Consider the following 20,609-nt stretch of genomic DNA (forward strand, 5'->3'; position numbering starts at 1 on the left):
TGCGCCGGTCGCTGTGGCCGAGCGGTTCTAGACGCTTCAGTTCGCAACCACGCGGCTGCCGCGGTCGCAGGTTCGAATCCTGCCTCGGGCATGGATGTGTGTGATGGGTTTGGCTGTTTTGGGGAAGGAGACCAGACAGCGAGGTCATCGGTCTCATCGGATTAGGGAAGGACAGGGAAGGAAGTCGGCCGTGCCCATTCAAAGGGACCATCCCTGCATTTGCCTAGAGCGATTTAAGGAAATTACGGAAAACCTAAATCAGGATGGCCGGACGCGAGATTGAACCGTCGTCCTCCCGAATGCGAGTCCAGTGTGCTAGCGATGTGTGTGATGTCCTTAGGTTAGTTAGGTTTAAGTAGTTCTATGTCTAGGGGACTGATGACCTCAGATGTTAAGCACCAGAGTGCTTAGAGCCATTTGAAGAAGTTAAGCATCACGGTATGCTCTAATGTTAAACTTTCGAGATAGTATCTTCCTGTAAGAGCAAACCAATATATTGCTTCCTCCTATGTACATCTCGTGTAAAGACTATGAAGATAAAATTAGATTCCAGATCACACGTCATCTTCAAAGTGTGTTCCCCACATCTTTAAGCGGCCCAAAGAGATGGAAGTCCGAGGGTGCTACGTCTGGACTGTTGAGTAGATGAGGCAATGACGTGACAGGACGTCCCGAGCGCGGCTGATCATGGAGCTCTGTTTCTGCAGTTTCTGAGGCTGTAACTTTCTTTACCCACCACCCAACTGTATTCATATCAATTCCATGCACTGCACACAAACGTTTATGGATGTTCGCCACGGTTTCCTTTTCTGCACACAAGAATTCAATAGCAGCACGCTGTTTGTAATGTGAGTCATATGTAGACGCCATTTTCACGTTGTACTACAGCTCCGCCATCTACCAGAACGGTTCGAAACTTCACCAGCGCACAGAACAAACTACAAATGTGAAACACCAAAAAGGACGTTTGTCTATCTATGTTAATGGCTTTTTTTTTAAAAAAGTGGGGAATTACTGATTGAATGACCCTCGTAAATGTAAATGTAAATGTTCTACACGGCTGCACGTATCGCTTCCGTAGGCATGGAGAGAATAAGATAAGAGTAATTACAACGCGCAGAGAGGCGTTTAAGCAATTATTTCCCCGGGCTTTATATGTATATCTTGGTGCAATAATTTACCAACATCCCTCCAAGACCCAGGCGATCATCGTAGGCCGCACCACCCGCCTTCTTCCGCCTCCATGATTTCTACCTCACCATTTACGGCCGTCCTATCCACCTCACTCCTACCCTCAAATACCTTGGCCTCATACTCGACCGCCACCTCACCTGGACTCCCCATCTCCTTACCATCCAAAACAAAGCTCACAACCGCCTCCGCCTCCTGAAACTCCTGTCCAGCCGGACGTGGGGGTCTCCATCCTACCACCATCCTTCACACCTACAAATCCTTTATCCACCCCATCCTATGTTATACTAGCGTAGCTTGGATTTCCGCCCCTCCTCGGTTCTATCAAGCCCTCCAAATCCTCGAACGCCATGCGCTCCGCCTCGTCTTCCGCATCCGCCTTCCGTCCCCCACGCGCATCCTCTGCAACCTCATCCCCTTCCCCCACCTTCTCCTTTTCCTTGAACACATTCGCACACTATATATTGTCCGCCGAATTGATCTCCCTCACCCCGTGATGTCTCCCTTCCTCTCCACCCCCAACCAGTTGCCGCGCCTTTACCGTTGTGTCCCACCCTCTCTCCATCTCCACACCCTCCATCTCCTTTCCCAACACAACTTCCACCATCTACCCATCCCAGATGATGAGCTTCGCCCTGACATCTACCCTTCCTCTTCCTGCCTCCTCCTCTGGGCTCCCTCTCCTCCCCCTCCCTCCTCCTGAGTGGCTTCCCCCTCCTACTCCCCCTCCATCTCTTGTGCCTCCTTTCAGTGTCTCTGCGCTCCCTCCTGCCCTGTCTTCCCTCTTCCTCTCCCACCCCATGTGTCTCCTGCCTCTTCGTGTGCCCACTGATGCCCCTCCTCTCTTCATACTGCCACTTCCCCTGCTGCCTCTTGCTCTCCCCTCCTTTTCCTTCCCCTCTGCCCTTTCCCACGGCATGTCCCGCCTGGCAGTTTTATTCTTCGTTGTGTGTGCTCCAAGTGGGTTTTAAGTGTGTTGTTCTGGAGTGTTTTTACTACTGTGGCCGACTTTTAACGTGTGCATGTCCATTCAGTGTCTTCTGAGTTTTTTAACTTTCTGGTGACTTTTTTTTAACTGTCCTCCATGAACATCTCCGTGTTAGTCTGTATTTTTTACCTCCATTTTCTCTCATTCTTCTGTTTTAAGTTCCCCTTAATCGCCTTATGTATGTACCATTTTATTCTTATTTTAAGCTCATGTCACTCGGCTGAGAGCGTCGGATTGTGCCGCTGACAGCCCTCCCCTGCAACAGCCGTATGTATTGTAGAGATTTATTTTATGAACTTCTTAGGTGCTACCAGTTTCGGCATTACACTGATCCCATCTTCAGGCCCCCACACGTCAGAGTGGTAAAATCGCTATACACGGACTATGACATGTGGGGCCTGAAGATGGCATCAATGTAATGCCGAAACTGGTAGCACCTAAGGAGTTCATAAAATAAATCTCTACTATACATACGGCTGTTGGTAAATTATTGCATCAAGAAATACATGCCAGCCATTGTCCCACGGTCCATAATGGATCAACGAAGATTATATGTATATAGTTTACGAGTAAGCCCTAACAAGTGGTACAATGGAAGTACCCTCTGCCATGCACTTCACAGTGGTTTGAAAAGAATGGATGTGAATGTAGCTTGACCTCCTGCCACACTGCCACAAACTCCGGTCTCCAGATGATTCAGAGCGCCAGCCTGGCGGGGCCGGAGTGGTTGCCAGCAGCTTGCAGCTTCACCCACCTTGACGGCGCCGCTGCGGACGGCGTCGTTGAGGGCGGCGGCGATGCGGCGGCGGGCCTCGCGGTCGGCGTACAGGATGCGCGCCTGCGACCCCACCACCAGCCGGTGCTCCTCCGCGCGCCGCAGCCACTCCAGGTTGGACTCGTACTGGGCCCGCGTCGAGTAGCCCACGCTCTCGTCTGCACAACAAGGCGGAGCGGTTGTGTTTGAATCTCAGGAGGAAGAGACGATGGAACTGGGAACGAAAGCTATGTTCAGAAGGCTTAATTTTTTCAGAGGGTACGTGCAGTCTGGCCATGCGAACTGAGGACATGGAGGTATAGGTACGCCGGCGTTCTCTGGTGGAGAAAGCTGGGCAGCTTGAAAGCAGTTGAATACTTCAAGTATTTCCCAATAGTTTATTACAGAAGTCTCATACCTATGTCATTTTTGCGGTGGGCATCAAACTCGCTGTCTACTGTGTGTGATGTGTGGATCAGACGTAGCCAGCAGTCACTGTGCCCAGCTCGGCGACTTTGTGAGGGTAGCATTCCTGAGAGGCCGCGCTGTGCGGGTCAGCTGCTGGCGAGGTGGATAGTCCTGGGGCCGGCCGCTGTGGCCGAGTGGATCTAGGCGCTTCAGTCCAGAACCACGCGGCTGCTACTGTCGCAGGTTCGAATCCTGCCTCGCGCGTGGGTGTGTGTGATGTCCTTAGCTTAATTAGGTTTACGTAGTTCTAAGTCTAGGGAACCGATGACCTCAGATGTTCAGTCCCATAGTGCTTAGAGCCATTTGAACCATTTTTAGATAGTCCTGGCTAGGCCACAGATGGGGCAGGCTAGCGGACTGTCTCGAAGTGTACTGCCGCTGGTCTGGTGGAGCTCAGTTCGACGCTCGTCCATTCGTTGTTACGGCTGGATCACTAAGCATGCGGTGCTGTCAGGTCTGTGGTTGAGAGGTGTCGGGCTCAGCAGAAGTCCACACTACAGCGGACGCCGACTCGATGACTTGCCGATTCAGTGCCACAGCCTGGCTAAGTGGCCAGTATTTGTACACGCCACGGCGAGCTCGTTGAGTGGATGCCATATGTGTCACGTGGACCATTTGCCGCAATGCCGCCGAAGTGTCTAGGTTATCATAATATCATTGGTCATGGACCGAATACTCCTGCTGGCGTATTAAGACAGGCGAATTGCTGTGCTAGGTAGCTATGGCAAGCAGCAAGTTTAAGGCAACGGGCTCTCACATTGGCTCTCGTAACTACCGAGGAAGCGGGACGCCGTGTTGCGGCTAGGAGGGAAATGTGAAGTAGGGTAAAAGTACCTTATGCAACGATACTGCCAGTAATTGTATAAATAATTAACTGATTGGCCATACAGTCCTGCGCAAACGTTTATGCGATTCAAATTTGTATGTGTACGTTACAATAGTAGCATTTTCATAGCATTAGAATTCGTTTTCGTAAAGTAGAGAATATAACCTAACATGATGATAAAGGTAGCTGATTTGATGATACGTATTTTTAAGTTGCTTGTACATTAACATAAGTTTTAAATACGATGAATTTTTTGTACACAATCAAAAAGAAGATGTTGATCCGAGAAGGTTAGCAAAAATTGCACATTTATAACAAAACAACCTTGATAAAAATAACTTCATTTCCAACGGGTCCTATACCAAGTAAATTGTTCAAGTTCAAATATAATATTAATTAAAGAAGAAGAACTGCATAACATTAATTTTAAAGCACATTTAAAAAGACTATTTATTCCTGTGCAAAAGAATATCGTCTTACTAATTGGTCAAACTGCGTAGATCGCATACGTAAATAAGTCCCAATGCAGATACGCTTTGGTAGAGTTCACGTTATGGGCAGAGGCAGGAAAGCATTGCACCCATTTCCTTCCATTTTTTTCTCTTTCATCCGTTGAATATTGGTGTCCGAGTCTGCCACAATTCCAGTCGTTATTATTGAAAATGTTATTTGGTTTAACATTTCAAACTTTTGTTTTCTTTGTTCCAGAAGGTCCAGCCGAAATCGAAACAATGTTTCATTTTTCTGTGTTAGTTCGTTGGATGCACGACACCAGAGCTCTTGGTTCATACACCTAGGTGACGCGTCATGGGATACTGATACGCACATATACAGGCGGCGGTAGTAACACGTACACAAGATCTGAAAGGGCAAAGCATTGGCGAAGCGAATCATGTGAAAAGGTTCCCGACGTGGTTATGCCCGCACGACGGGAATTAACACACTTTTAACGTGAAATAGTAGTTGGAGCTAGCCGCATGGGACATTCAATTTCTGTAACCTTTAGAGAATTCAAATTCCGAGATGCACAGTGTCAAGAGTGTGCCAAGAATACCAAATTTCAGGCAGTACCTCTGACCATGGACAATGCAGCGGCCGACGGACTTTTCTTAATGACCGAGAGCAGCGGCGTTTGCTTAGAGTTATCAGTGTTGACAGACAAACAACACTACGTGAAGTAATCTCAAAAATCAATGTCGGACGTACGACGAACTTATCTGTTAGGACAGTGCGGAGAAATTTGGGCTATGGCAGCAGACGAAAGACGCGAGTGCCTTTGCTAACAGCACGATACCGACTGCAGAGCCTCTCCTGGGCTCTTGACCGTAGCAGTTGGACCCTAGACTACTGTCAAACCTTTGCCTGGTAGATTTTTTTTATTTTACACGTCTAATTCTGTAGGAAAAAATTAGGAGAAAATCTCCAAAATCATGAAACGTGTCAGATGAGTCTGGCTTCAGTTGGTAAGAGCAGTGGCGCTGGCCCGAAGATGCCACGGATGCATGTTGTCAGCAAGGAACTATACAAGTTGATGAGAGTTTCGTAGTGGTGTGGGCAGTGTTTACGTGGACTGGACTGGGTCCTCCGGTCAAACTGAGACGATCATTGACTCGAAATGGTTATGTTCAGCTACCTGGTGACCATTTGCGGTCATTCGTGGACTTCATGTTGCCAAAAAAACGTTGGATTTTTTTAACGATAAGAACGCACCATGTTACCGGGGCACAGCTGTTCGCGGTTGGCAGGCCGCTGTGACCGAACGGTTCTGGGCGTTTCAGCCCGGAGCCACGCTGCTGCTGTGGTCGCAGGTTCGAATCCTGCCTCGGGCATGGATGTCCTTAGATTAGTTAGGTTTACGTAGTTCTAAGTCTAGGGGACTGATGACCTCAGATGGCCATAGTGCTTAGATCCATTTGAACCATTTATTCAGAATAATTCCAGCGGATGATGTGGCCACCCAGATGGCTCCACTTGAATCCCATCAAACATTTATGGGACATAATCCAGTCGTAAGAATGATGGAAGTGCGGGAGGCGTGAATGGGAATTTGGACTGAGGGCGAAGACGTGCTAGGGTAGTCGGCGCACGCGTGCAAAGCCGCTCTGCCAGCGTGGTGTAGTGGTTAGTGCATCTGCCTAGCGACAGGAAGACCCGGGTCCGAATCACAAAAAAATGGTTCAAATGGCTCTAAGCACTATGGGACTTAACATCTGAGGTCATCAGTCCCCTAGACTTAGAACTACTTAAACCTAACTAAACTAAGGACATCACACACATCCATGCCCGAGGCAGATTCAAAAGATAGCTCTGAGCACTATGGGACTTAGCTTCTTTGCTCATCAGTCCCCTAGAACTTTGTAGCCTACACAGGTCCATCGAGTTCAAACGTCCTGGTACGTTCAAGGTTACACAAAGTGTGACGCCCAAGTTCAATTGGGAGCAAAAAATGGTTCAAATGGCTCTGAGCACTATGGGACTTAACTTCTGAGGTCATCAGCCCCCTAGAACTTAGAACTACTTAAACCTAACTAACCTAAGGACATCACACACATACATGCCCGAGGCAGGATTCGAACTTGCGACGTAGCGGTCATGCGGTTCCAGACTGTAGCGCCTAGAACCGCATGGCCACTGCGGCCGGCCCCGAGGCAGGATTCGAACCTGCGACCGTACCAGCAGCGCGGTTCCGGACTGAAGCGCCTAGAACCGGTCGGCCACAACGGCCGGCTTCGAATCACAGCCTCGGTACAATTTTTCATTCGTTGCATCGGTCTGCATGTATAAATTATAGATATCTAAACTCTAAAACGGTCTCTGGAACCACAAAGTTTCAATTGATCACAGAGCTACTTCCGGCCTGAACTACACCCTCGACACACTGCCGTTTAAATGCCTCATTGCACCATCAGTCCTCTCGATCTAAAACATGACTCGTCGGACCACACTACACACTCACAGCTATTCACCAAATTCAGTGTTGTATGACTCATTGAATACGTGCTGATTTAGGTGTTGGTCTCAGCAGCCATCTTTTTCGAACATTTTTTTGGGGTCATAAGTCTTCTGAGTGGTTTGATGCGGCCCGCCACGAATTCCATTCTTGTGCTAACCTCTTAATCTCAAAGTAGCACTTGCAACATACGTCCTCAATTATTTGCTTGACGTATTCCAATCTCTGTCTTCCTCTACAGTTTTTGCCCTCTACAGCTCCCTCTGGTACAATGTAAGTCATTTCCTCATGTCTTAACAAATGTCCTATCAACCTGTCTCTTCTCCTTATCAGTGTTTTCCACATATTCCTTTCCTCTCCGATACTGCACAGAACCTCCTCATTCCATACCTTATCAGTCTACCTAATTTTGAACATTCGTCTGTAGCACCACATCTCAAATGCTTCGATTGTCATCTGTTCCGGTTTTCCCACAGTCCATGTTTCACTACCATACAATACTGTACTCGAGACGTACGTTCTCACAAATTTCTTCCTCAAATTAAGGCCGATATTTGATATTAGTAGACTTCTCTTGGCCAGGATTGCCATTTTTGCTATTGCTAGTCTGCTTTTGATGTTCTCCTTGCTCCGTCCGTCACTCGTTAATTTACTGCCTAGGTAGCAGAATTCCTTAACTTCATCTACTTCGTGATCATCGATCCTGATACTAAGTTTCTCGCTGTTATCATTTCTACTACTTCCCGTTACCGTAGTCTTACTTTGATTTACTCTCAATCCACACACTGTACTCATTAGTCTGTTCACTCCGTTCAGCAGATCATGTAATTGTTCCTCACTTTCACTCAAGATAGCAATGTCATCAGCGAATTTTATCATTGATATCCTTTCACCTTGAATTTTAATTCCACTCCTGAACCCTTCTTTTATTTCCATCATTGTTTCTTTGATGTACAGATAGAACAGTAGGGGCGAAAGACTACATCCCTGTCTTACACCCTTTTTAATAGGAGCACTTCGTTCCTGGTCGTCGACTCTTATTATTTCCTCTTGACTGTTGTGCATGTTCTATACGACCCGTCTCTCCCTGTAGATTACCCCTATTTTTCTCAGAATTTCGAATACCTTGCACCATTTTACATTGTTGAACGCTTTTTCCAGGTCGTTAAATAGTTGAGGCGAGTATATTATTGATGAGTAAAGTTGCTGCTATGAATATCTGCAATGTTGATTAAACTTACACAAGAACGCTAGTTAGCATTAATTGATTGTTCCGTCGGCTGTGGGTTGAATATTTTATACATTACGAATGAAAAAACACGCAACACTTGTGTTATAGTCTCAAACTTTTATTATTTTACGAACAGGGTTTCAGCGGTTAGGCCATCGTGAACAGAGATAAATACTTATCCTCGTACCTGACAATGGCGCAACAACCGAAAACTGGTTTGTAAAATAGTAAATATTCTACAATATTACATCAGTGCCTTGTGTTTTTTCCATTCATAATTAGAGTTAGCATTACTGTCGTTTGGAAATGCGACTAATTTCTCAAAAATGTTAAAATGTGTGTGAATCCTATGGGACCAAAGTGCTGAGGTTATCGGTTCCTATGCTTACACACTACTTCAACTAACTTCTGCTAAGAAGAAGAAGAAGAAGAAGAACATCAACAACAACACCCCCCCCCCCCCCCCACACACACACATGTGCGAAGAATAACTCGAACCTAAACGGAAAGATTTGATTCAAACATTGTTACAGCGATTGCAGTTTCGACACGTGGTCATTTTCAAGCATTGTGCGCTGTTGTAATACACTCAAAAATACACTCCTGGAAATTGAAATAAGAACGCCGTGAATTCATTGTCCCAGGAAGGGGAAACTTTATTGACACATTCCTGGGGTCAGATACATTACATGATCACACTGACAGAACCACAGGCACATAGACACAGGCAAAAGAGCATGCACAATGTCGGCACTAGTACAGTGTATATCCACCTTTCGCAGCAATGCAGGCTGCTATTCACCCATGGAGACGATCGTAGAGATGCTGGATGTAGTCCTGTGGAACGGCTTGCCATGCCATTTCCACCTGGCGCCTCAGTTGGACCAGCGTTCGTGCTGGACATGTAGACCGCGTGAGACGACGCTTCATCCAGTCTCAAACATGCTCAATGGGGGACAGATCCGGAGATCTTGCTAGCCAGGGTAGTTGACTTACACCTTTTAGAGCACGTTGGGTGGCACGGGATACATGCGGACGTGCATTGTCCTGTTGGAACAGCAAGTTCCCTTCCCGGACTAGGAATGGTAGAACGATGGGTTCGATGACGGTTTGGATGTACCGTGCACTATTCAGTGTCCCCTCGACGATCACCAGAGGTGTACGGCCAGTGTAGGAGATCGCTCCCCACACCATGATGCCGGGTGTTGGCCCTGTGTGCCTCGGTCGTATGCAGTCCTGATTGTGGCGCTCACCTGCACGGCGCCAAATACGCATACGACCATCATTGGCACCAAGGCAGAAGCGACTCTCATCGCTGAAGACGACACGTATCCATTCGTCCTTCCATTCACGCCTGTCGCGACACCACTGGAGGCGGGCTGCACGATGTTGGGGCGTGAGCGGAAGACGGCCTAACGGTGTGCGGGACCGTAGCCCAGCTTTATGGAGACGGTTGCGAATGGTCCTCGCCGATACCCCAGGAGCAACAGTGTCCCTAATTTGCTGGGAAGTGGCGGTGCGGTCCCCTACGGCACTGCGTAGGATCCTACGGTCTTGGCGTGCATCCGTGCGTCGCTGCGGTCCGGTCCCAGGTCGACGGGTACGTGAACCTTCCGCCGACCACTGGCGACAACATCGATGTACTGTGGAGGCCTCACGCCCCACGTGTTGAGCAATTCGGCGGTACGTCCACCCGGCCTCCCGCATGCCCACTATACGCCCTCGCTCAAAGTCCGTCAACTGCACATACGGTTCACGTCCACGCTGTCGCGGCATGCTACCAGTGTTAAAGACTGCGATGGAGCTCCGTATGCCACGGCTAACTGGCTGACACTGACGGCGGCGGTGCACAAATGCTGCGCAGCTAGCGCCATTCGACGGCCAACACCGCGGTTCCTGGTGTGTCCGCTGTGCCGTGCGTGTGATCATTGCTTGTACAACCCTCTCGCAGTGTCGGGAGCAAGTATGGTGGGTCTGACACACCGGTGTCAATGTGTTCTTTTTTCCATTTCCAGGAGTGTATAACACTATGACATGCTGTGTAAGTGTAATTGCAAGTGATGCTGTGAATTTATCTATTTTTCCATAACCATATACGCTAGAAAGCTGGTGAAATAATGATACAAATATTTAAGTTTCAAGTAGCCGCTTTTGTGATGCAGTTACCATGCCTGCTGCATGGAATTTAAACTTAATTATTTGCACCATTATTTTACCAGCTTTCTAATGTGTATGGCATATGAAACAGCAAATAATTTCACAACACCACATGCAACAGCTCTTACACGGCAAATCACAGCTTTATATTACTGAGTGGGTTACAACCACCCACAATGCTTGAAAATAACAACATGTCGAAAAATGTTTTAACAGCCTAAAGCGGAATAATTTCATTTAAAAATTTCAAGAAGCCCATGAACCCAGTTATCATCGAACTGCTGAAATATTCTTGTGCAGTACATGTACGGACGACATTCTGCTGACGAATCCAATAGATATTTTCATACACAATAATATATTAAAGTCCCCTGCCGCTTTGTTCTGTCTGTACGTGCAATCTAATTTCAGGCTCTACTGTTGGTGTTTTGATAGAGTTTAGACCAATAGGCAGACTGATACACGCTGAAGGTTTGAGTATATAATTTATTTCCGCTACGCCAGGCAAGTCATTCGGCCGTAGACACATGACGCTACCCATGCCGAGCTGGTGCAGATCGCCAGTACTGTACTGAAACAACTGTAAGCATATGAAGATGGGCATGATGGCACACAACTAGCAAAGGCAGTAAAATAAGGTTTATTAGAAGTATTTGCCACTGGCTGAGTTTTCAAACAATAGTCCTTAATTAAGTACCAACATTCTCTATTTACAGTCTCTGTATGCCCATCTTTTCATAGATGGTTGCGGGGCCTCGGCTGTTCAGTACAGAATGTCAAATCAAACACCCTTCAGCCGTTTAATTTCCAAATTATCATTTTATTGGGCTACCGGTTTCGGCGATGTATCACGCCATCTTCAGGTCCCCTGACGGACGTGTAGGAAGATTCCAAACTCTGTTCCGCTCAAAACAGGGGCCAGCGTTCAAGGCTGGTACCAGTAGATACAGCGACTCTCTTTAAACATCCGAGGTTAGAATCTTCCTGCACCTCGTTCAGGGGGGCTGAAGATGGCGTAATATATCGCTGAAACTTGTAGCTCAATAAAATAATAACTTGAAAATTTAGGCCGCTGAACGATGTTTGATGTGACGTTCTCTGTTGATATGCTACTAGCGAATCCGTCAATGCATCGGAATTGCTGGGTATGTATAGGAATCGGATATATGGCCTAATCTCCGCCTCCTCCCTCTCTGTGTCCACGTCCTCCTCGTCCTCCTCCTCCTCCGTTTTTCTCTGTTCATCTTCTCCTCCTTCTCTCTGTGTATTTGCTCCTTCTCCCCACGTCTCTCCCCCTCCGTCTCCCACTCTCTCGGTCAGTCTCGCACCTCTCTTTCTCTATGTCCGTTTCCTCTCGAAGTAAGTTGATCAACAATGTTTAAAGATTTTTGCTAGCAACTTTTCCCTATTATACATAACTTTATATACCATGTAAATTAAAGAAATACACTGACCGGAAAAAATCACAACACCAACAAGGAGTTGTCCGACGTAAACGGAAGTTGGTATGCGTGTTTATTCATCTGAAAGATAATGTCTGTTCAAAATTTCACACCACTTGCGTAAGCGTAGTGCTAGTAGCCCCATTATGAGGATACAAATCGGGGTTGCTTTAAATAACGTCTGTAACGGTCACAAGCGTAAGTTACCTTTGAGACCGGATGTGGTGAGTTGGTGTTAGTCAAGGACGCTTTCAAGGGGACAGAGAATCCATTATTAACACCTCATTGTTTTTTAACTATGTCGTGTACTAGGGCTACAAGAAGTTGGATGTACCTTCTGCGATATTTCAGAAGGACTCGGCAGGAATGCAGCCACTGTACAAGATCGCTGAGAGCGGTAGTAAGGAACATTTACGTCCCCATAAGACCGGACTCCGGACGGTCGCATGGTACTATCGAGAGGGAAGAACATCGTCTTCGGCGTATGGCTCTGGCGCTTCGTACTGCATCTTAAGCCTCAGTTTGAGCAGCAGTTGGCACCACAGTGACACAACGAACTGTTACAAATCGGCCACTTCAAGGACAGCTCTAAGATATACGACCTGTAGCCTGCATTCCACTGACTCCAAACCAACTCCACTTGAGAAGGAGCTCATTGGAGAGCAGCGTGGAGGTCTGTTGTGTTTTCTGATGAATATTGTTTCTGCCTCGGTGTCAGTGATGGCTGTGTGTTTGCAGGAGGCCGGTTGAGGGCCTGCACAGAGCCTGTCTGCGTGATAGATACAGTGACCTACACCTGGAGTTATGGTCTGAAGTGTGATTTCGTGTGATTACAGGAGCTCTCTCATGGTTATTACACGCACTCTGACTGGAAATTTGTACGTCAGTCGGGTGATTCGACTTGACGTTCTGCCTATCAGGAACAGAATCCCAGGGGGTGTTTTCCAACAGGATAACGCTCGTCTACATACCGCTGTTGTAATCCAACACGCTCCATAGTGTGTCGACCAGTTGATTTGGCCTGCTAGACCACCTAATCTGTCTCCAATCGTGCACATATGAGACATAATCGGACGACAACTTCAGCGTCGTCCACAAACAGCATTAACTGTTGTTGTACTGGCCGACCGTGTGTTACAGGCATGGAACTCCAAGCCACAAACTGAGACCCAGCGCCGGTTCAACACAATGAATGCACGTTCGCACGCTTGCATTCAATATTCTGACGGTTAGACCGGCTATTAATGTACCAGCAATTCACATTTGCAAGGTCTTATCTCGCACTTCGATTAACCTGTGATCTTATTGATTACACAGCACCACTCCGTCTTCAGGCCACAAGTGGCCCATCGGGACCATCCGACATCCGTGTCATCCTAACATCATGATGCGGGTAGGGGGGGGAGTGTGGTCAGCACACCGCTCTCCCGGTCGTTATGAGGGTTTTCTGTGACCAGAGCCGCTACTATCCGGCGAAATGCTCCTCAGTTGGCATCACGAGGCTGAGTGCACCCCGAAAAATGGCAACAGTGCATGACGGCCCGGATGGTGACCCATCCAAGTGCGGGCCACGCCCGACAGCGCTTTACTTTGGTGATCTGACGGAAACCGGTGTATCCACTGCGGCAAGGCCGTTGCCTGATCTTATTGATTACTCTACATTAATTATGTGATTTTTTCTGGTTGTATACAGAGTGTTAAAATAAACTGTCCAATTTTCAGGGGACGATTGTACGCATCAAAACAAGAAAAAAATGTCTTGTAACAATGGATCCTACAAAGCATACATTCTGACATTTGACCACTTGCTCAGAGGAGGTGCTCGACATGTTGACCATTTATGCCAGTGCATGCCTGTGCTCTTTGGTGTAAGGACTCGTGAACGCTTTGAATTCGCCCTGATTTCACGGAAGTCACTATTGTGTATTGTCTGCACATCGTTCGTTGGAGTGACATAGACCAATTGCTTCGTGTGTCCGCATAATCACAAGTCTGCGGAACAAGCGGGCCTAGGTATGGGACCTGCCAAGCCATTTCGCCAGTTTTCAAATGTCCTCGTCAGGTGCCGACACACAATGCAGAGGAAATGTGCTAGTGCGCCATCATGCATGAACCGTATCTGTAGTCTGTCCTGACATGGCACATCCTCCAGGAAGATAGGTAGTGCATTGTTCATGAAGCAGTGGTAACAAGCCGCAGTTTATCTCTGTGAGATAGCATGTAAAAGAATGGCTACCCATACATTGATTAACAACCGATCCCGATGCCATATTTCTTGAACCTCTTGAGGATTTTCATCGGCTCACACATGCTGATAATGTAATTTTACAATGCCATCTCGTGTAAACCTTGCCTGATCAGTAAACAAAAACTTGGAGGCAAACTGTGGATCTGCACCGTAGTGCTGGCCGAACCATTGGCAGAACTGCAATCTGCCCTAAGGGCCTGGATGCCTTAGCATTTTACGAACACAACAATTGCTCATGCAGTATCGCCCAGAGTAGAGGATGGCTAACACCTTCATCTGCTGCTACTCGTCGCACACTGGTTCCAGGATCGCCGTCTACTGCACCTAGAACACACCCCTCAATTTCAGGCGTCTGAACTGTCTACAGTACTTTGTTGTGTGCTACAGGACCTGTTTACCCGAGACGCTGGAACAATCGGCTGAACAGCTTCACAGATCGTACCCTGAGTGCTGGAAATCGTTGATTGTACAGGTTACGGGCACTCATTAACTCCATCTGCTAAATCATAGCGGTAATTCATGTCTGCCATTTGCCTCTTGGAATAAAAGGTCCCCATTGCTAGGTTGTGTCAGCGTATCCGCGAGAGAGGAAACATGCCGTACTACACCACGAACATCGCAATAACATGTACTTATTATAAGTGCGGAATTATCTTGAAAGACTGGCAGTACTTATATGTCATTTATAAAATAATAAATATGCCAAAAAGGCATTAATCACAAAGATATTTAAGATAAAAAAAATGTGATGGCGAGCCACTAAGGGCTGCTCGTTACTTGCGTGGTGCAGGTTGTAAACGCAAGTAACGAGCAGCCCTTAGTGGCTCGCCATCATAGTTTTTTATCTAAAATATCTTTGTGACTCATGCCCTTTTGGCATATTTATTATTTTATAAATGACATATAAGTACTGCCAGTCTCTCATCTTTCACGATAATTCCGTACTAATAATTTGTATCATACGTTTTTAGTCATAATTCTGTGACCATGTTATAGACCATTCTTTGGTTTAAATTCTGAGCAAGACACTCCTACCAGTGTTGAAACCCAGTTAATTCGTTAAAAATTAGTGACCGAGGGCTGTGTTCTTTTAATTCTAACTATTCACGGTCTCTGAACGTGGAGCCATGTACAAAATTTTGTAAACAGATGGAACAAGACTACAGTACAATCACACAACGTAGGCGGAACAACCAGTACAGACCAATGAGCCAGGTAATGTTTACATAAATACTGCACGGCAGTGTTCCAGCACGCTGTTGATCCAGTATGACATGGAGCGCTAATGCTCATATCCTCAACCATATGTTCGTGATGCCTTCCTACCTTGCAATATGCTGTGCGGTGCTTTGCAATTAACGTTAATTTATTATAGTCATCCGCAGTAGGATGAGTAATGCATTGCCATGCAAGGCCGGCTGCCGTGACCGAGCGGTTCTAGTCGCTTCAGTCTGGAACAGCTACGGACGCAGATTCGAATCCTGTGATGTGTGTGATGTCCTTAGGTTAGTTAGGTTTAAGTAGTTCTAAGTTCTAGGGGACTGATGACCTCAGATGTTAAGTTCCATAGTGCTCAGAGCCATTTGAACCATTTAACTTCACAAGTGCACCTCCTATGAAAACGTGTTCGTATGTCATATGTCGGAACGTATGCTTTGTAGGACCAATGCTCATAAGACATTTTTGACTTGCTTTTATGCGTAGTATCATCCGATGAAACTGTGGATAGTTTTTTAACACTCTGTATAAGCCCATGTCTGTCCAAATCTTTATTAGAATATTGTGTAAAAATTTGAAGTGACTCGGTCGAGATATTTGGTAACAACTTTAAACATGACTTTTGTGTATATAGAAGGACACGTAGATTTTGCCGGGAGGCTGTCCCTGACGACCACCTCTTACAGACTGCCCGCTTGCCTGTGTTTCATCTGCACAAGACTTTGTCTTTTTCGGTTGTGCTTCAGCCTCACTGCTGTTCTTCTACACCAGTTTCGTTTTACGCAGCGCGCCCCCCCCCCCCCCCCCCCTCTCTCTCTCTCTCTCTCTCTCTCTCTCTCTAACTCTCTCTCTCTCTCTCCCTGCCTCCCTCTCACTCTCTCTTTTGCTGCGCGCGCACACACACACACACACACACACACACACACACACACACACAGCCCCACTCCGAAGCTCTCTCCTCCGAACACAAGCTTCTCCCCCTCCGCCCCCCCCCCACCCCCACCACCACACACACACACACACACGGACACAGCGAGAGGAGAGAGAGAGAGAGAGAGAGAGAGAGAGAGAGAGAGAGAGAGAGAGAGAGTAGGGGGGGGGGGGAGGAGGTTTTGGAGATGGGCGCAGCGAGTATCGGAAGTCATCGTCGTAAGCTGTGTGGCCGGGCAACAGCTTCCTGCGTGGGCCTGCCAGACTGCAGACTGGGGCGAGTGCGGTCGAGCTTAATATTCTGTGTGAGGCCGGGGCCGGGGACGCCATTAGCGAATGAGGGTCCGCCCCTGGGAAATCTGGGCCGAGCCGCCGCCTGCCGCCTGGTGCAGGGTCGCCGTCCTGCACCCTGCTCTCCTCCCCCACCGTCACAACCTTTGAACTGGTCGCCAGGAACGGGGCAGTCCTCTGTCGAGGCGCAGGGGCCATTCACAGGGCAGCGAAACTGGCTCTTCAAAGGGCGCGTTCCGTACCGGAAACTATGTCTCCGCCGGCACGACGAAGAGACAAATGACTGCCCTCCTTTCTCCGTAGAAGCGTTCCGCCATCCTTTAGCCGCGGCGACAGCCCCCAGGAACTGATTAATTATACCGCTGGCCACTAAAACTGGAACGCTACGGTGGCGGTATGGATCACACGTCAAACTGACATACCGTATAGTGTACTCTTAGTTCAAATGGCTCTGAGCACTGGCCATCAGTCTCCTAGAACTAGAACTACTTAAACCTAACTAAGCTAAGGACATCACACAACACCCAGTCATCACGAGGCAGAGAAAACTCTTAGTTACCAGATGGATGTAAATAAAGTTCAGGTACTCAACAGAGATCCAATGTGGACTGTAACTATCGTTTGGCAGAGAAACGAGGTAGATAACTTAATGCATTAACGTGGAGCTTATTTACACTGGAACAAAATTAGTTGCAATTTTCGCCACCAGGAGCAAATCTGGCGCTGTATAGCACCTGGTTCACGTCTCCGGTGGTCATATTGAACAATCTGTGTAAGTGGCGGTTAAAAATAACATGAACATTATACCTTTCTTACTTCTTTGGCTCTTTCTGTCCCAACTGTAATTCATTATATATGGAAAAATTTCTATGTCTTTCTTGCTTTCACAGCGTCAGATTCACACCTGGTGGCCAAAACTGCAACTATTTTTTTCCAGTGTAAATCGGTTCCGCTTTACCGCATTAGAATGTCTACCAGGTTTCGCTGCCATACGATAATCACAACTCACACTGGACCTCCACGAGTAGCTGCACTTTAATTGTATGCAGCCGGATGGTAAATCATAATCTTTTCACTTATTTCAATACACACATTGCGATCGCATTTGTGTTCCTTATTTTTGTTATTAGGTGACCATACTAGTCATCAAGGTTTTGGTCTGTGCACCACACGGGAGGATTGCCGTATTGTGCACCAAGCACACCATAACACCTTCACATCTGCACCTGCATCCGAGAACAAGTAATGGACTTCTTGCAACATTCTGTGTCATTCCTCACCACTGTTCAGGAACCAGCAGCAGCTGGACTACGGAATTAACGTTCAATGCATAGGCTGCCATAAATGCCACAACAGAAACGGCTGCATTTGGAATGGTGCCCTGACCACTGTATCATGGACTGCTAATGAATAATATATGCTTATATGGATATGGTGACTGTTATTTCGGACATATCCTAAAGAACAGACACCATTGATGACCTGCAGCCGTCTAGAACGAAATTAGAATTATATTAATACCTTCAGCTGCTGACGGGCGTTGATATATTTCAACGGGAACGGGTGAAAATGTGTGCCATGACCATGACTCGAACCCGGGATCTCCTGCTTACAACTGTCCCCGTTGATATATATCAACGCCTGTCAGTAGCTGAAGGTATTAATATAATTCTAATTAATATAAATCTATAATATAATTATAATAATAATAATATAATTTATTATTAATAATATTAATATAATTCATGTCCGAAACAACAGACACCATATCCATATAATTGTATAGTTCTGGCAATACCGACCATGACCTTCTTCTGTCCTGATGTACACATATTCCTCGAACGCTTACGGGACTTGGTAAGAATGTCTTCCACGAGTAACGAGTATGTCGGGGTGGGACACTACGACTATAATGTGAGGACATAGGAGGTGAGAAAGTGGGTCTCGCGGGGGGCGTGCGCGAGATAGTCCCTGCAGTCGCACTGTCCTCGGTGTACTCGGTGGCTCACCTGGATAGAGCATCTGCTTTGTAAGTTGGAGATTACGGGTTCGAGTCCCGGTTGGGGCACACATTTTCACCTGTCCCCTTTGATATATATGAACTGCTGTCAGCAGTTGAAGGTATAAATTTATTTGCCAGGAATATCGCACAAGACCTTATTGATAATTGTGTAACATAGTTAAAAAATTTTTAAATAGAAGATAAAAAGACAACATTTTTTTTAAGTTACTGAAGAAAATTACAAAATGATAACAGAAAACGCAGAAGGCCTTGTAATACACAGTTACGAAAAATAATAGGCCCTGAGGAAGGCCGTTGCAATTCCGCCGAAACGTAGGTTTTTGTTTATTAATATTGTTGTTAGTTTTTAGCAATGACGCGGCATAATATCAGAAGAATTTTAATCACTTAAAAAATTGCGTTAGAATATATTTGTAAATTTAGTCGCCATGGCTGTGAAACAGGGGGGGGGGGAAGTTTTTAAAAAAATGAATCATTATTAAAGAATTACTACAGTATTTTTGAAGCTACATTTGTGAAAATTGGTATTTGACTTCTCGGTCACCCCTAAGGAGGTGGAAAAAGGATGAATATTTTTATGAACATATTTCGTTACAGTATATTTTTGAAGCAAAGTCTACGAAAACTGATACCGGACTTGGAAGGCAATATCCGTCAGAGGATTTTAGTTTCTAAGGATACACCACCAGAAGGACTCAAAAGGTGCGATTCACAAAGACCTCTGCCTCCAGCTATCCGAATCACTTTTTGCTCAGAAGTACATTCGGGTAAAGACAATGTTTCTATGGCCCTAAATAGCGTGAAGAGTTTAGAAGAAGTGGCTGTCTGTGAACAACATAAAACTTATTAAAGATGAACAAAGAAATCGTTGCAGCCTACGCAGCGAAGTAGTGGGCACCAAGTTGTGAGGAATAAAACAGAAATACTAAAGCTGGTGAAATGCCAAGTTTCAGCACACTGGATGTTAAGTGCCTAACAAGGACAAATAGTAAAATTAATTTTATTTCAACTGTTCTAGGCGATTCAGTCCGGAACGGCGCTGTTGCTACGTTCGCAGGTTCGAATCTTGCCTCGGGCATGGATGTGTGTGATGTCCCTAGGTTAGTTAGGTTTAAGTAGTTCTAAGTTCTAGGGGACTGATGACGTCAGATGTTAAGTCCCATAGTGCTCAGAGCCATTTGAACCATTTTAGACAGGAAGTTCAAAATCGTGTCACTGTAGATTTCTTCCTCTTATTGGTGACAGTTCAAAATTTACAGTGAACTACGTGGCTTCCGTCGAAGAGCCTTTCACGAGCTTAACCACTCTAGTAACATCAGGTTAACTGTGTTTGAACGGCCGACCAGAAAAACCCTGCATTACAGTCTAGACAACAGTGACCAGAACTACAACAGATAAAACAACCAGGCTTGAAATATACTGTACTTAACTTTATAGAATTAAAGGGGACCATACATTTCCAGTTAGTACCCGCATGTCTTGTTAACTCGAACCAGCACAAAATAGAACTATCTGGTTAGCCGAAATGCAGTATTGTTTTTTACCTTAGCAAATTTTTGCCTTAGCAATTTTTTGCCATAGCAACTTATTCACTCGATACTGAAGGTTAATGAACTATTTCGCCGGTGATGGCAACTGCAGTTGCCTGACATGCCGAACATTGCAAATCAGCCGTGTCAGTCACCTTCGACAACAGAGGGAGAGTAAGACCCACAAATTGGTCAACGTGCGATCTTCTCTCGTAGGCAACCAGTCAACACACGTTACAGAGGGTGGCCAACAAGCTGCTTTCCTTTCTGGGAGACAGTGCCGCTTGAAAACAACCGCCAATGTAGATTCAAAGCCACCGCGTGGCTTCATACACGGTCACCGGCCAAGTCGACTACCGGTGA

The 20,609-nt window shown here is 46.4% G+C and overlaps 1 protein-coding gene across 1 annotated transcript in view; it reads right to left on the reverse strand.

Moving 5' to 3' along the window:
- Positions 1 to 20,609, reverse strand: part of LOC126272393 (urocanate hydratase-like) — a 391,889-nt gene that overhangs the window by 101,793 nt on the left and 269,487 nt on the right. The window contains exon 11 of the mRNA XM_049975217.1: positions 2,934 to 3,112. Coding sequence (XP_049831174.1) covers positions 2,934 to 3,112 — 179 coding nt within the window. The remainder of the gene's footprint in view (positions 1 to 2,933; positions 3,113 to 20,609) is intronic.

The sequence above is a fragment of the Schistocerca gregaria genome, chromosome 5, assembly GCF_023897955.1.
Source record: "Schistocerca gregaria isolate iqSchGreg1 chromosome 5, iqSchGreg1.2, whole genome shotgun sequence".
Classification (NCBI taxonomy): domain Eukaryota; kingdom Metazoa; phylum Arthropoda; class Insecta; order Orthoptera; family Acrididae; genus Schistocerca; species Schistocerca gregaria.